Source organism: Peromyscus eremicus, chromosome X, assembly GCF_949786415.1.
Source record: "Peromyscus eremicus chromosome X, PerEre_H2_v1, whole genome shotgun sequence".
Taxonomy (NCBI): Eukaryota; Metazoa; Chordata; class Mammalia; order Rodentia; family Cricetidae; genus Peromyscus; species Peromyscus eremicus.
Window position 1 is genome coordinate 10,716,723 of NC_081439.1, and position 18,244 is coordinate 10,734,966.

At 39.0% G+C, this 18,244-nt stretch overlaps 1 protein-coding gene across 1 annotated transcript in view; it reads right to left on the reverse strand.

The window, feature by feature from the left end:
• Xk (X-linked Kx blood group antigen, Kell and VPS13A binding protein) overlaps positions 1 to 12,747 on the reverse strand; it is a 49,252-nt gene extending 36,505 nt beyond the window's left edge. The window contains exons 1-2 of the mRNA XM_059250620.1: positions 12,341 to 12,747; positions 1,947 to 2,209 (exon numbers count right to left, since the gene is read on the reverse strand). Coding sequence (XP_059106603.1) covers positions 1,947 to 2,209; positions 12,341 to 12,585 — 508 coding nt within the window. The 5' untranslated portion in view covers positions 12,586 to 12,747. The remainder of the gene's footprint in view (positions 1 to 1,946; positions 2,210 to 12,340) is intronic.
• Between the last annotated feature and the right edge of the window lie 5,497 nt (positions 12,748 to 18,244).

Genomic DNA, 18,244 nt, shown 5'->3' on the forward strand with positions numbered 1-18,244 from the left:
AATATTCCTTCTTATATTCCCAGGTCTGTTCTTTGGTCTATCTTTTGAGGTAGTTTTAACATCTTCTTTTTCTCTAATGATCTACATAGAATCTTCATATTTATATTTCATTTTGTGAAAATTCTAAAACTTAAATAAAAAAACATACCACAGAATCCTGCTCCTTGTCCAGAGAGCTTCTATGACTACAAATGTGGCAGGGACCTGGAAACTCTCTTAGCATCTCCTTTGCTTCACCTTCATAGCTACTTAATCATCAGTCATTCCTTTCCCATATCTTTAATACTGTTCCAAGAATCCATTTTGACTATTCTATTCGAACACATTATCACTGTTACCTCAGAAACTGTAGCAACCCACTTACTTATTCCTTCCCTTACTATCTTCCAATTCATTTCCCAGAGTACTCATTTTCTAATACTAAATCTGCTTATGACACTGTATTGCTTAAAACTCATCAGTGGCTTCCCACTGCATGTGGATTAACACTTTTTAATCCTAAGATACTTTATGTTGTTTTTCCTTCATCTAGCTTCTCTGCCTCAAAGGCTATTTTTAAATATAAATCTGAGTTCTGCAAAACTTTGACTCATTTCCAAGCTTGGTTAGAATCCACATAGTCTCCCTAACTTTTACTTTGCATAGTATATCAGAAGTAAAATAAATACATGATTAATCATTTATTTCATGTCTGTCATTTTCTTCCAAGGTGACAGGAGCTGTCTACTTCATTAACACTTTATCCACAGAGACAAACACGGAGACTAGAACACAGAACATACTCAATAAATCTTCATTGCAACCATGAGTGAAACCACACAAATCTAATCTTAGCGCATGGTTCCTCTAGTAGACTGTAGGTGATTTCCCTCTTCAGGAAGATGAAAAGAACATCATCTACCTCACAGGACACCATGAGAAACAAATGCTATGAGGTTCATCACAGTACCTGGAATAAAATAAGTGTTCATGGAATAATCTTTATTACAGCCAATTTTACCTCCTATAGTACAATAGAGAAGAGTACTCTTAAGCCTGGGCAAGGCAAATGCTAAGCTGTCTGGACCTTCCCAGAGCAGTATAATCTTAGAATTCTAACCTGGGTTTAAGACCAACATATCCTCCAAGATGCCAGAGACTTGAAGCTTCTGCTGAAAAATGACTAAACTGAGGGAGTCAAAGGATGGCCACCTCACCCAAGATGAAAGCTCACAAGGACAGGGTCCCTGTTATTTGTTAACTATACAAAAACTTTCTAATAGTACATAATATTATTTATATGAAATAGGCACAATAGACAAATCCATAGAAACCACAAGAAGATTCATGGTTGCTAAGGGCTAGAGAGCAAGGAAAATAGTGACTGATACTGTGTAGGTTTCGTCTATGTTCTAAATTTTGGAATCTAAAATGATAGGTAACAGCTATCTTGGCACAACACTGTAAATATACTAAAACAATTGAATTTGTTCTACAAATTAGACTGCATTAAAAAATGAAACCTCCAGTTATCATGTAGCTGGCTCCATGATTCCTAAGACCAGGTCAGAAAAGATGACACAGTTTCACACTTGGAAGCAGTATCAGGCTGTAAGGAAGCCCAAACTCTCCCCACACGGAAAAGAGGTGAGACTCTAAGAACATGTCAATAAATGAGTCTTCAATGAATTCTAGCTCTCACATATTTGAGCCACCTCAGCTGGTTCACACTAGAGCACAGGTAAACTTTTCCTTTTGAGCCCTGGTCAAAATACAAATTCATGAGACCCCCCCCCCCAAAAAAAAGTGTTATCATTTTAATTCCCTGGGATTTTAGGTTAGCAAACAGAACACAGATTCAGAACAAATGAACACATAGACGGATTTCACCTGAATAAAAATTGTTTTGCTTCTTAATTTGAACCTCCAAGGTAAGCAGAAATTTTTTAAAAAGCAGGCATACATACCTCTTCCAGTAGTGATGCTCTGCTGTAAGACGGTAATATACAGCTGTAGGGTCAGTTGTGGGGCAGAGCCTAGGAAAGCCTGGATCACTGATGCCCGACTGAAGGCAGAACGGTGGGTAAACATCTTGCCTTCTGCCTGGCCCACCTCCTTCTCAACCTCCTCGGAGAGGCCATCTTTTGGCATCTGCCGTTTCTTAGTGATGCTCACATAAGGCTCTTCATTCTGGTTGGACTGACAGTAGAGGCAAAAGACTTCAAAACACCTAGAAACAAATGAATGAGTCATAGAAATGAGTGACTGGCAGAACTCTGTCCTTTCCCAGTCATCCTGTTTTCACTTAGCCTGATTCTCAAACCCTCGCCCAGCTATTCTAAATCTCTCCAAATCAGTCACTCTCAGGATCGGTTCTAAGGAGTCAGTCTACAAACTCTCCAGTAGACCATTGGGAATCGAGTGAGAATCAAGCAAAGGTGACATTGAAAGCTTCCAAGGCAAAGAAAACAAGACAATGGGAAGTAGTTCACACTCTAGAGCCACAGAAAAAGGTTTAGTTTTTCCTCTTGACACACACTAGCTCTGCAGCTGTAGATAAAACCCTTATATTCTGAACTTTTCCCCTCAATAATAAAATCGAGAAGATACCTACTTTGTCATCCTGCTGTGAAAGAGGACTAAAGGGTATAAGGCTGTGTGTGTGTGTGTGTGTGTGTGTGTGTGTGTGTGTGTGTAATGTTCCACATAAAATTGATGCCACAAAGCACCCTAGTAAAAAAAGAATGTGCAGGCTCACTCCTATAATCTCTACACTCTCTAGACTCTAGCGTCTAGAGGCTGGGGCAGAATGATTGCCAAGCATTCAAGGCCAGCTTGGGCTACACAGTGAGTTACAGATGAGCCTGGGCTACAATAAGGCTGAGAGGTGGTAGAGGAAAGAGGAAGGGAGGGAGGGAGAGAGGGAAGGAGGGAACATGAAGATGAATAAAGTTGGGTACGTGTACAGTTGCTGGTCATTTAGAATTTCATCGGAAGACCACAACAAATTACCTATTTCTTTATCCTAATAAGCCCATATAGGCCATGGCTAAATTCCAACATGCCCAGGAGTTGGCAAATGTCTTATTTAAGTATTCCCAAGCCCACCCTGGGGACACATCCTTAACTAGTGACTCAAATTTTTCCCTCTATGTAATATTATAGATAGATACTAATGGAAAGAAAAAGTATTGGTGCCTATGATTTGCTTTGAAGCATACATACACACAGAGAGAGCCACATACATAGATGGGGAGAAATGGAGAGAGAGAGAGACTGAGACTGATTTGATGGATGAAGAGATGGAAAGATACATGAAACAAAATGTTCTAGTTGGAAGTTTTCCTGTGTCCCGCCCGGTCCGCAACCACTCAAACCCCAATAAACACACAGAAGCTTATATTAATTACGAACTGTATGGCCATTGGCTCAGGCTTATTACTGACTAGCTCTTACATTTAAATTAACCCATAATACTTATCTATGTTTAGTCACATGGCTTGGTACCTTTTCTCAGTTCTGCCTTGACATCTTGCTTCCTCTGTGTCTGGCTGGCAATTCCTGACTCAGCCTTCCTCTTCCCAGAATTCTCCTTGTCTGCTTGTCCCACCTATATGTCCTGTCTGGCTACTGGCCAATCAAAGTTTTATTTATCAACCAATCAGAGCAACACATATTCATAGCACACAAAACACCATCCCACAGCACTTCCCCTTTTCTGTCTAATCAAAAAGGAAGGTTTTAATTTTAACCTAGTAAAATTACATGTAATAAAACAGTTATCAAGCAAGAATTACAGTTATAATATCTAGTCTATTTGTATTTGGCAAAATTAAAGAAAATATTCTATCTACCTTATGTTTATGAATCTAAAGTTTCATATCTAATTTATCTTTTATCATAACCAAGGAAAATTAAAACTATCTAGTCTTCAGCTACATCAAAGACCTTAGGAGGATATAATATTACCTAAGTAAAGAGGAAGAGCATTGCAAGCAACTTCCAAAAATCTAGAATGACAGAGACAGCTGGCTGCCTGGACAGTCACCCAATATTTCTCTGCAATGTTGGGGCACCCATCTTCAGCTTATAGTCCTAGAGTCTCTCAGTTGCTTCTCTCTGTGTTCTGTAGAATGTTTGGCAATTTCTTTTGTGAAACAGGAACACAAAGGACCATCTTGCCTTGCAAAGTTCAGTGGTCACCTTCCTATGGGTCCTGCATGTCCAGTTTATATAACGTATTATCAGCAGTCCAGGCAAGAGCAGTTTCTTGCCCAAATGGCTATTTCTGCCAAGAAGAAGATGAACTCCACATGGAGTGTCTTTGATGCCTATCTTTCTCTTTGAAGTAAATTGGTGCTGCCAGGAGCAGACATGTCTCACTGTCCAGAAAGTCTAAATTTTAAAAACATTTTAAATGCCATACTCTGTAGGTCTATAAAGTGTTTGAAGATTATCTACCTAATTGAATTACAGCTATGTATACCTAGAAAACTTAACTAGCATGACTATAAGTTTGACTACCATAGATAACTAATTATTAATCTGTATTTCTTAATTATACATTACAATTTCAAATGAGCTGCACAAACATAATACCTTAAACAAGAGTAGAAATATAAATACAGTATAACAAAATTAACTTTAAATTTGTATCAATAAACTAAAATCCACAGCATTGTAAAATATTTCAAATAAGTTGTTACTCTTTAAAAGTAGATTCAATAATCTACCCTTTTATCCTATCATATCTATAGCCTCTCCTCCTTTTTTCTTTAGAAAGATATTGACTATGACCAATAACAATTTGTAAGCAATCTCTAAACAAATACAAATATCCATAATCCATTTTTTGGGAATGTGGGTATAGTGTTCTAGACTACTTCTTGCTGATAGAGGGTGCTGTATTCTTATGGGAATCCTAAGAGAATTAAGAATTATGGTCAAGTCCTGATTGGAATAGTTGCCTTGAAGCAGTTCTGGATGTTGGATCATCTGGAGACCTCTCAGGGGGGTCTTCCTTGATCAAACCATATTAGCCTGGAAGCAATCCATAGGTTCTCATCTTCTGCAGAAACAAAAGCAGAACCTCTTTTCCAAAGCAACATATTCTTAGACATAAATTTTGAAATCAAGATGACTTTAAAATATACATATTGATTTAACTCAGTAGCTTTTACAATCGAATGTCTTTCTGCAGTTAAAACTCCCAAAGACAACCTAATCCAAATTCTCTGTGTAATATCCGTCTTTATGTGGCTTATTTTTTATATTACTTGTACTTTCTCTTTAAAGATTTTATTTTTTAAAACTATCTATTTCTTCATATAACTGTCTATATTCCCTTTCCTCTCTCTTCCAAGCCTATGTATATTTTTATATACATTGTAAACTGTTTAGAGGTTTATTTCATCTGAATCTGTTTTATTGTGAATCTATTGCTTTAAACTGCAGAGTGGTTAGAACAGAAGCAACAGCCTTGGCTGCTGACTCTGCCCACCTCAGCTTTTGCAGAAATCTGCAGCCATACCACTTAGCTCATGGCGGCTGGCAGCCAGCTCCATCTTGTAGGCAGCTGTCAGGAGATGAGTCTGTTCCGCTGCTGGTATGAGACTGTGAGACTAGTGTGGCTCTGTTTCTGTGCTTTCAGAATCTTTAAGTTTTCTTAGTCTATGTGGATCAATGCCCAATGGTGAGGTGCCAATTGTAGTTTGAAGTTTTCCTGTGTCCTGCCCAGTCTGCATCTGCTCAGACCCAAATAAACACACAGAAGCTTATATTAATTACAAACTAGATGGCCATTGGCTCAAGCTTATTACTAACTAGCTCTTACATTTAAATTAACCCATAATTCTTATCTATGTTTAGCCACGTGGCTTGGTACCTTTTCTCAGTTCTGCCTTGACATCTTGCTTCCTCTGTGTCTGGCTGGTGACTCCTGACTCAGTCTTCCTGTTCCCAGAATTCTCCTCCTCTGCTTGTCCCACCTATACTTCCTGTCTGGCTACTTGCCAAGCAGCATTTTATTTATCAACCAATTAGAGCAACACATATTCACAGCATACAGAACAACATCCCACAACAAAATGTTAATTATATAATCTAGGTTGTAGGCACTTGGGTGTAAAAGTCAATAAGATTTTCCTCTGTGCATCTGAAAATTTACATAATGAAGTGCTAGGAAAAACAGATTTTCCCTTGGGTTTAAAGATTGACTTTTATGCCCTAAAACAAGCACTTTCATAACAATCTTACAATACTGCTAGATTTTATGGCTTCCTTTGGGTTTATTGAATGTTGTTAACTTAATAGTATCACCTGGAGGTATCTATGACAACCTAAGTACATTTATATTTCAAAATAGTAAAATAAAGCCTTTATGATGCAGTAAGTGGACAGATTTCATGATTATTACCTTTGTTCACTTGTTTCAGGGGAAAGAAGGTGTGTGGTTTGTGTGTCAGAGGAATTCTGTCTACTATCTTGTAATACATAGTCAATCAAAGATGCTTTAATATTTTTCATCAAGACATGGCAGTGTAGTCTAGGTTTTTTTTTTTGGAAGAAAATGATAATACTTAAGTTTAGTTCATGAATTCAAGCCCAACGCCTCCAAAATTTAAACCTTTGACTGATGAACGAACACCCCTTAAAACTGTTGGACCATCAAAAGTGGCAAGTTGAAGAAGACAGAATAAAATGGCCATGGTATTTATTCTCAAAGAGGTGATGACAGCAGATGTACTTTACTAAGCTAGCTTGAAGACTCCCACTCCATTCATTCAGAGGTGTTCACTATCTAGATGGAATAATGGGACATATATAGAATAAGTACAAGAATAAGTATAATATGCAATAAAACAATATTTATGTCGTACTTTTGGTTCACATGATAGTTTCTAATATACCAGTTCACAAAGAAACCTTACTGAAAGAATTTAAACCAGCATCATTTCTAATAGCAAAGTAATGGGATTATTTTAGAGGTCCTCAAAATGAAAGGATAATTAACTATATCAAAGCACATCCACTCAATTAAATACTGTGTAGTTCTCAAAACTGATAGTTTAGGAAAACGTCTAACATAAATAGCATAATCCTTTGGGGCTGGTGAGATGGCTTAGTGGGTAAAGGTGCTTGCTGCCAAACCTGAGCACTTGACTTTAATCCCTGGATCTCTCTCAAGTGGTGAAAGTAGAGAGCTGACTCTCCCAAATTGTCCTCTGACCTCCACACATGCATACAAACACAGATACACAAATACACAATCATATTACAAATTTTTTAAAAAATTAATCCTGGGCTTGGGATACAGTCTGCTTAGCATGTATTAGGCCCTGGATTCAATCCCCAACACATTTAATTTATTACAATTAAAATACATTTATTATATTTAATAAAACATTTTATCACATTTGATAAGGAAAGCAAACTTTAAGAGAAAACTTCACACATATAAATGTATACAAACTACACAAACTTACATATACACATAAACAGTGGAATGACAGAATTGAATTCTATTGACTCAAAAGTGACAATTGTTAAATAGAAATTGTGTAAACAAGTTGTTAAACAACTCATACCTTGGTCAGACTTGATGGGGATAAGTAAATTTTGAAATTAGCAAACTGTTGAAATTCGGGCTCATTTTTCCCTGACAGCTTACAATCATAACCCCATATACATACTAGTAAGGATATAAAACAAAAGCATTAAGAATTATTCTCTTTGGGCAGTCAAATTAAAGGTTTCATTTTCTTCACTGTGCAAATATACTTTCTGTTTCTCTGTTATTTTAACAAATATTCTTTACTTGTGATATAAAAGTCAAACTTAGAGCTTCTAAAGACCAAACTAAACAAAAGGTAGAACATGCTAAAAGCTACTCTATGAAATAAATGAAGGAAATAAGGGTTTGTAGAAAACCGCAGTTCTATTGATGCTTGAAGGGAAGTTTTGAATGAAACTTCAGAGATCAGCCATGTAAATGAAAAATGTTTCCAGAAAAAAAAAAAAAACTAATGGCACAGATAACTCCAATGGTGGAGCCTCTCACAATCCATGGCTTTTTCTTAGTGATACATTGTCTTTTTTTTCCCCTTTGAGACAGAGTCTCTCTATGTAGTCCTGACTGGCCTGGAACTCACTCTGTAGACTAGGCTGGTTCAAACTTGCTCTGCCTCCCTAGTGCTGGGATTAAAGTCATGCACCACCACACCTGGCATATCTTAACAATGCTTCAAACATCATACCTTATAAATTTGTGAACTGTCCCAAGACCTCTTACTACTACTAAGTAGAAAACTAAGAAACAAACTACTGCTGTTTTCTTAAAATTCTGCCAAGACTTGTGTATTTTTTTCAATTTTGTTTAGAGTTTGTTTTAATTGTTGTTTCTCTGCATGAGCTATTTGAACAAAATCACCCAAGGTAAGGGCTAAGGATATAGCTCAATGGTAGAGGACCAACATCCTTCATAAAAATTATTCAAGGTACTTCCTCAGTATCACATATTCCATGGCTCAGGACCTTTGTGTAATGTAAGTATTTTAGGCTCAACAGGCCAACAGGGTCTCTGCTCAGCTCTGCCTCTGCAGACAAACAATCTATAAAGGAATGACTATATGAAGGAGCGACTCTAGCTGTGTTTCAATAAAACTTTACTTATTTATTTCTAATACAGAAACAGGTGGTGGCATGATTTGGCCAGTGGAGCATAGTCTGCAGACCCCATGATGATCCCTGCTGTAGATACTTAGTAATTTGATTGACCTTTTTTCACTTAGTTCCATTTTCGAGCATAATTCATTTGTCAACCATAACAGCAGTTTGTTCCCTAGATAAAACTAGGCGTGTTGATGGCAACACAAATAACTTGAGGTACCAAAGACTCTAATGAAAATACTTTTTCCAAAGAAATATTACGATCTCCTGTAAGCTATATTATGTTCATGTGAGACATATGTCTGAGAAGCTACATCAGAGAGCTATGCTGGTTCAATAGAAAATACTGTGAAACCTTTGACAAGCCACTTGCTTAATCTCCGGAGTCTCAGTGCCTGGACTGTAGAAATAAGACTGTGCCAGTTAGCTCACAGGGTTTGACTATAGATGGAATTAAACAATGTATGTGCTTTGCAAAGGAAAGAAATGCTTTTCAAATGTGGACTGTTATTATTTTAAATTACTTTTAAAGTTCCCTATAGAGACATACTACTATGAGTCACTTTGCAATGTTCTATAACAATTTTAGACAGTTTTAACTTACATCTTGGTTTTTTGTTTTGTTTTGGTTTTTCCTGAGACAGGGTTTCTCTGTGTAGCTTTGTGCCTTTCCTGGAACTCACTCTGTAGCCCAGGCCGGCCTCGAACTCACAGAGATCCACCTGCCTCTGCCTCCCGAGTGCTGGGATTAAAGGCGTGTGCCACCACCGCCCGGCTTAACTTACATCTTATAAATCTAGATTTTGTTCACCTCTCATTTTGTCTGTTAAACTGTGCTAGTAATAAAGATGGGGGTTTCTTGAAGTTACTCATCTATATTTCCTCCTTTCAGTTAATTTATGAAAGTTACCATAACTGTGAGAACAGTAGGAAACAGGAGGAAAAAGACAGTCTCCCTTCTGTTTGTTCAGAATATCTAGTATAGCTGAAAGCAAGATTTCCCTTCAAATTGGAAAAGGGGGTAATTCAAGACACTATCCAAAGTTCATATTAGAAAGCACCATAGAAACTGTAGCTATACATTTAAATATAAGACTAAAATTATAATAAATAAATGATATAAAGAGTTCTACCAATGCCTCCCTGAAGAAAAAGGGGGGCAGAAGTGAGCTAGCAGTTTGAGTCCATACTCATTAGGGTAAGGTATTGCAGACCGCCATTCTCCCCGTACTGAGGAGCTGTATACTAAGCCAAGCACTATACAGAGTAAACTACTGTATGTCACTTTAATTAGGTCATCATATTGTATGAAGTCAAAAAACAGCGTCTACCTAAAAATGGTAGTTTGGCTACCCTAACTTGAGTAGAAGAAAACTGTCCCCCAAACAACTTTAAAATATTACTAAAAACCCTTGCTAAGGGGTAAAAGGGAGAAATTATTGTGATCCCCTTGTTTGGGGGAATAATTTGATCTTTCTGAAAAGCTGATGATTTAAGAGTTCAAATTAGAACCAATCATTAGGAAGAAATCCCACTAATTTTTTTTTAAGTCCTGTTAACCAAAAAATCAAGAAATTTTCCTTTCATTTGGAAGCTACATTTTGTGTCTCTCAGTTCAAAGATCATGGGTCCAGTACTTCCTTGACAGAAATCAGCTATGTCAGAATATGAGGCTCCTCTCCTTAATAAAATTACTGTCATAACTGAAGACAACCAAAAATTCATAATAAAGGAGAAATTTGTTATACGTTCATGTTGAGGAGGGAAAAACTAAACTCACACTCTGCCACTCAGTACTATTGTTCTTAACATCTTAGTATATTTCCTTGGGGTCTAGTTTATAGTTGCCATGCTGTTTTTATATGTAATATTTTATTAGCTTTGTCTAAAGAAACACCTCAAAATGACAGCAATGATAGAGGATTCTTACTTGCCTGGTTGCTCTGGGTGTTTGTTTTTTTTATTTCGTTCGCAAATGATCAAACATTTAAAACGTTAAAGATGGAACTGCTGATAAAATGTACTGCACACTCTACTTTCTTTCCCAGAACACAGAGAACACAATGAACCTAATTGCGTTTTGAAAGGAAGCCTTGGGAATGTGTTCTGGAGCCTCATTTGCCTCATGCATAAAATGGGGACAGGGACTGGGGGAGCCCACAGCAATGGTGGAGCATTGGTTTAGTATGCCTAAGGCCCTAGGTTCAACCTCCAGCACCAAAATAATAAACACACAAACAAATGCTGTGAGCACGGTTGCATGTACTTCATGGCAAGGAGTCAGTCAGCTAAGGCCTGTAGGTATGAACCAAACCACTTAGCACAAGCAACTTTTGAGAATTCTCAGTTCCCCAAGTCACTCCACCCAAATAGGAGTTTCTTCCCCACAGATGACATTAGATGATGAGTGCCTTGTCTAAAGTCAAATCTCACTTAGTTTCTTGAGCAGGGCCACCGCGCTGGCTTCAGGACATGGGTTCTCTACTAGCTAATTGATTGCAATGCTTTCTAAGTACCCCACCCACCTTTTTTTCTGATTCCTCCCTGACTGTCAGGACATCAGTAGCAGTTTCTCACTATTACCAGCATATGTTTCTTGTCCTTTCTAGGATTCCCTGGCTCTTGAAGAATGGGAAACCTGTTTACCAAGTTTGCCATAACTGTGTTAAACTGCAAGTCAGTACAGTAAGCTAAAAGGTTGTTTAAAATGGCATGCAAAATTTTAATATTGTGAACATTTTAAAAATCTGAACATAAACGTTTACTTTTGTGTTTCATCTAGTAAGATAAAAGATATGAAAACGATATATTTAAATTCCCTTCAAGTTCTGAGATTAAAATCGACTCTGTTTCATTACTATGTATTTCTTCTTGCTTTGTGTTCATAAAGAGTAATTCTTAAGGCTAAGGATATACTTCGACGGTAAGGCATTTGCCTAGCCAGTACCAGGCCCTGGATTCCATCCACAGCACCACAAACTGCAACAACAATAACTTTTTCCCCCAGAAATGACATTAGTAGTTTTTTCTTAACACAAAGCAAGTTCCTGTCTTCAAGGCACATCATGTCCCAGATTTCATGGCTATATTAAAAATTGGGCAGAATTAGAAGATATCTCTGGTACTACGTGTGTTTTCACTCTAGACCAATGTTCATCACGGCAAGAGAAAAGTAGAGTGCATGAATTTCTAGACTTCTGTATATGAATTAAATAAATTTTAACAAAGCACTTAGAATAGTGCCTGGTACACAGTTAAGTGCCATGTGTTTGATAAACTAAATTAAATGATCCATAAAGGCTCTGACTTTAACCGTGCTTAGAGTAACTTCCGAAGGTTTGTTCTATGACCACACATGCCAATCTTGCCGAAGGCCACTTGACCACAGAGAAAGCAATGTATTTTTATGAGACCGAAAAAGGCAAAGACTGCTGCTCTTTTTGGTCCAACTGAAGCAAACATTGGCAATTCCATATGATGGCTCCCGAAATCCAGGGCATCTCAGTTTTGGTGCCACTCTGAGACCCTGCCACATGCTGGAGACTGGAATGGTGAGGCTTGGGAAAGCAGGGCGGGTCAGCCCTGGTTCTGGCCACCTGTCCCTTGCAAGAAGGCCTTCTCCCTCAGCTGGGGCAGTAGAGGGGGGACGGCCAGGGGCTGCGGCCTAAGGGTTGGTTCTGGGGTCTGCACGAACCTGTACAGGGGCCCGAGCTGCAGCAGGTGCATCAGCAGCACCAGTGGGCGATCGCGGCTGAGGTCGCGGTGGACGAAGAGGAGCGTGAACTGCACCAGAGCACAGGGCATCAGGGAGAAGAGCAAAGTCAGCGCCTGCCACATGCGATCCCCGTCCGATCGGTAGGTGCTGCTCAGGTAGAGCGCCGCTATGGTCTCGGCCACGAACAGGAACAGGGACGCTAACACCGAGGCCGGGAATTTCATCTCCGCGCCTCAGACTCGCCCAGCGGGTGGCGGCGGCGGCGGTGGCGGTGGCGGTGGCAGCGGTGACGGTTCCCAGAGCGGATCCCAGCATGCCCGGCCCCGATCCGCTCGCGAGCAGCGCAGCCCGCCGAGGGCACGATGGCCCGGCCAAATGGGCCGCGCACGCTGTAGCCGGGCCTGGGGGCAAGCCACACCGGGAGGGGGTGGGGTGGGGCGGGCAGCGTGGCCCCGCTCGGACACGCCCACGAGCACCGTGCGCAGCCGCCAGCGCGCGCCTCTCAGCTCGCCGCGCCGCCTCCGTGGAGACTGTTCCGGGCGGGCCGCGAACCAGGAGCCTTCTGACAGCTGGTGCCCAGCCAGCAGCAGGAGGTCGCCAACCAAGCTGCCTCGCGGGAAGCCTCTGAGTCCTAGAGTTGGTTGTTCTGGGCTGTCTCCAGTGGCTTTGATAAACTGTAACCAGCAGAAACCAGAATTGGGGATGGGGGAGTCTGAATTCCTGATCCACTGTCTAGTTTCTGGGCAGAAGAAACACCCGGTCAAAAGTTCAGATTTTCCTGCCATTCCAAAATAGCCAGAGCCACTGAGATGCTTTTCAGAGAGCAAGTGTCTTGTCATGCACTCGACATACTGGGAAATACGGTTAACTTTTCAATGCAACCCTTGAGCGTGTCCTTTGTCTTTCTAGTACAGAATGGGAAGGAGCATCAAAGGAGTTGTGGGAGCCAAAGTTTTCCTTTCCAAATCAAACTGCCTACAGAATATATTGCTGTATAGCTGTGACTAACTCATGGCAGGTCAAAGACCAGAGCCTAATAAGGAAACAGTTTCTAGCCCAACACATACCTCTGTTGGTATGCCAACACTAACACTTCTTTTTCACTCAACTGTTTATTTTTAAAAAATTAATACATTATATTTTGGACATATTCTTCCCCTACTTGACTCCCCCATCCTCCCTACCCACCCAACTTCATGCTCTCTCTGTGTCACCAAAAACAAACAAACAAACACAAAAAAAACACCTAAAATGAAAATCAAACAGTAAGATAAAAAATGTCAAAACCAACAAAGTGAAACAAAAAGTGCAAAAAAAGAAAAAAAAAAGACAAACAAACATGGAGTCCATTTTGAGTTGGCCCCCTACTCCTGACCATGAGACCTGCCCTGGAGTGTGGCTGAGAAGCTCATTAACACTCAATTGGAAAAAAAAAATTTCCCCTTCCCAGAACTTATCAACTGCAAATACCTTCTTGGTTAGAGATTGGAATTTGTGTCTACTTCCTTTTCTCAGGGCTAGAGTTGATCTGGTGTTAACCTGTGCAGGTTCTGTGTATACTCTGTGTATACTCACTGAACTTTTGACAACCTTCTATGCATCAGGATGGACTTCCCGCTCCCCAGCACACACACACACACACACACACACACACACACACACACACACACACACACACACTCCTTCACACCTTCTAAGATCATTTTCCATGAAGAAGTTGGGTGATTTTAATTTTCAGGCATCTTGGGCATTTTTCTATTTTGGAAAATGATGTAAATACAAACAAAATGTGAAGATGCATAAGATCTCAAGAAGAATGAAGACAGAGGAAGAGGACAAGTTGAGCTGTTTGACTTGGTTGTTGAAGTGACACGGGAAAATCTATTTATAAGGGTTGAGGGGAGAACTCAGCCAAGGCCTGAGAAGTCCCAGGCCCTTTCTCCAAAAGGATTACGAATGCCTATTTATAGAAGCCAGCAGGCCACCATGTCCTGGATCCAGATACACACAGTCACAAACAGAACCACCAGCAGCCCTCCACAGAGTATTTGTGTAATATTTTATTTGACACCATAGTTAGCTTTAAAGGGAAATTAACGAGTAGCTAAGAGTAATTAATTAGAACACAATAATGATTCAGCATCAGATTTTAAGGCAAAGGATTATCACAGGTTTTACATTATTAAGTGGACCATGTTGTGGAGCAGGGGGACAATAAGCCAGCGACATCATTTTAAACACAATAAAGTCCAGTTTGTGGCAGATTACTTTCTACAGTACAAAACTAATACAGAAAACACATGGGAAATATCACAGTGTTTTGGATATTGTAAGAGCAGTTAAAAAATAGTAAGGTGCATCACTAAGTTTCTGAGTCAGTCTCGCTTCTGAAGAGATTTCATTACACCATGCAGTGGACTGTGAGCGAATCCCCTCTGTGAAGCGGAAGCAGATTCAACTGACAGGTGTCCTTCCTGCTCTAGGAACAACAGACAAGAAAAGCGAAACTCTGGCGAACATTTGTTAGGTGATCTTTCCAAACTATCGTTGGTCATTTCACCCGTGAGAACAGAAACATTTACAGCTTGGTTTCCCTGCCCTACATTTAAGTACATTTTCATGGAAAATCAATGCCATATACTGCATTCTACTTCCTCACTAGGACCAAAACACTCACTGTGATGTTTTTTAAAAATATGCGTATACAGTAATAGACTTATAGAAAGTGATGTTTGGGTAGAATAATATGTAATATGCCAGAATACTTGATAATTTTGTTTTATTATAAAATATTATAGTATAACATTTTTTAATATAGTAAAATGATTAGCAAAATGTTCTGCACTAAGATTAGGACTGCTACTGACATATCTTTCAAAGACCTCGAAGTACCCCTAAGGAAATATAATACTTAGCGAGAAGTCAAAGAACTGGATTTTGGCCAAAAGGCATTTTTACAAAGCCTCTCAATTGGTGTGCAAGTATTTCAAAATTCTTCTTATATACAATAGATAACTGGTGTTGAATTTAATGTTAATAAAAATGAAAAGGATTTTAAAGTACTAATAACTGATTCCTATCATTTGGTTTATTTTTATACTTTTGTTTTACTTGTAACTGGTGGAGAAATGCAGAAAGAGCACAACTTTGTTAGTAATACTAATTTACTGAGCAAGTCTTCGAAATTCAATAGTACATTACACTGTGGTTGCTTGTCTACCCTTAGCTTCAGGTAGGAGGAAGCTGTCAGACTATAATGACGAGTTACTAGTTGGGCGATTGCACTGGTTTGCTGCTTAGGAAATGTATTTTAAGGAAGTACCATTAGGAAGATGAACATTTTTTAACCCAATGATGATACAATGATATTTTTATAAATATGGCGAACTGTGCAAAAATGAAAACCCTCTTGGTGAAGTAGATTCTATTCACTCTAGTATGTGATGCTTGACCAGTCCTAGTTATATATGGCTTTTCAACATGTTTCACTGATTCTACAAAATCCATCTTAAAAATTGTTAGTTTGGTACCACTACATCCAAGAGATTAAAATTCAGTCCTGTCTTCCAAGAGCTCCCCAAGCAGTTTCAAGTTGGGAAAGCTCTTACCTTATTATAGACTGCACTGTCCTTTACCAGATTCTGAGACCAAACTATTACACTGAGAGTGTTCCACTCTTATTTCTGGAACATCTATATAATACAAACGATACTGAATTTTCAAGAGCAAAAGGAGTCTACTGCTGCTACAGTCTTCAGAAAACACCTCTAATATTAAAATACTAAAGTCCTAAAAGACAGAGACAAGACTGATTATTTGAATCAATCTGCTTATTTTACTGTATCCACATATAAGTATTACTACATTCAACTTGAACCAAATTCAGTGACACAATTTATTTTACTGGTAATTGCCACTTACACAGAGATACTAAAACATTGGGGGATGGTATCAGACATCCCACTAAAATATGTTATAATAAGGTCATTTGCTGAAGACAGAAGACAAGTATAGAGTTTATGTCTTCTTTAAACTGATTGCTAAGCCACAGCTACTTGATACACAATACAAGATTATATATTGAGGAACACATCACACGCAAAAAATATATGAAGAAAACTTCAGCAGAACTGCATTATTCTATATTTATGAATTGTTTACACATACACACAGGTGTTTCTCCCCATCTCAATTCTTTTCGAGTGCCTGCCATTTCTGAAAGCATAAGAAGAGGGAGTGTATTAGGGCACTTCAGAAAGATCTAGGTCTTTATGTAAGACCCTCAAGTCATCGGCTAGTTTCATTTTAGTAAGTGGTGATTCTGTAACGAAAGAGCTATGTTGCCTTTCAGGTGAATCTGAATACAAAGATAAGTCTGTTCGCGTGCACCATACAATTCACCAGCCTTCCTTCCACCCCAATGCAGAACAAAAATACAGATTTGGTTTTCCATTTAACTAACTTTTCAAAGCTAATTCAAAATGGGTGAATAACAGATACCCCAAAAGGAAATGAAGATGCAGGAAATACTGCAGATGAGAGACTTTGTCATTTGTGAGGGGAACTGGATGGAAAGGACACGGTTCAATATTGAAAGAAGATGAAATGAATATTCTTTTAAATCTTAACAGCATCACCCATGAGGTCCCAATTCATCAACACTTTCAATTTATAAAATAAGGGGAGTGCACCTCCAGTCAAAGACTTATGACCACGGACAAAGTCCATGTAGGAACTACTTTGGTTTTTATCTTTTATGACACTTAAAAACATATGACCAGTCCCATTTATGGAGTGGAAGCAAGATACATGTCGCCATACCTCATTCTTATTGCACAGGCACTCTTGTGGCAGCTTGTTCTGGCTGGACTTGTCATCAGACTACAGAATAGTCCCAATTCTGGCTGCTAGTGACCTTGAGGTCAGCCCGTCTATCCAAAGTGGAGTTAAGTCTCATTGAGCCCCATGCTCTTAGCTAAGAACAGATGTGGACAGAGATATGGAGGAAGTCTGCCTTCCCAGGAGAAAAGAGGTCATGCGTGTGATTAAACAGACATAGAAAAAAATCCATTATCTGAATGAGATATTTAGAGACAGATGATGACACATGCTGAATTGAAGGTGGTTTAGGATTAGAGACTCCAGGAAGCAAAAAAGAAAAAAAAAGTTGGTAAGACTATACTCATTGTTAGTGCCATTAAATGCACATGTACAAATTACCTTCAGATGCTGAGCTTCAGTAAGTAAGCCCCAAGCCCTGATCCTGCCTTCTCACTTTCTTTCCTAGCCACATTTATGCTAATATCACATGACCTTGGTAAATTTGAGGCTTAGTCATTCCAACTATTAATTTGAGACCTACTAAATAATTTAAGGGAGGCCTCACAATTCTATTCCTATAGGTAACACACTTCTGAGGACCAAATTAACATACGGATCAAAATCAGTGTTAAATTATCCTATTTCCCAATTCATTTTTGCTATATAGTTACGGCCTGGCTGACCCAATTCTCGAGTTATTGGCACCACAATCCTTTATTTTCAGTTAGCAAAATAAATATTTGTGTTAAAGAGAGCTTCTAGGCTACACCACCCATTCCTCTGTAGGAAATTCTTTCAAGTCAGACCTGAGGCACAAACAGCACAGTCAGAATTGGTGGTAGAATATAAAATGTATACACTTGCATTTTCCCCATCTAGTGTCCTGGACCTCAAGCACTGCATCGTCATATGACATGTGTTTGTTTTGTTCAGTTTTTAAATGTTAACAGCATAATTTTCTATGTACATAGTAGGAACTTAAAATATGGAAACTTTTTTAAATAATAAAGAACCCTACAAATAACTCCTATGACAAGTATATGAATTAGACAAGGCACCTAA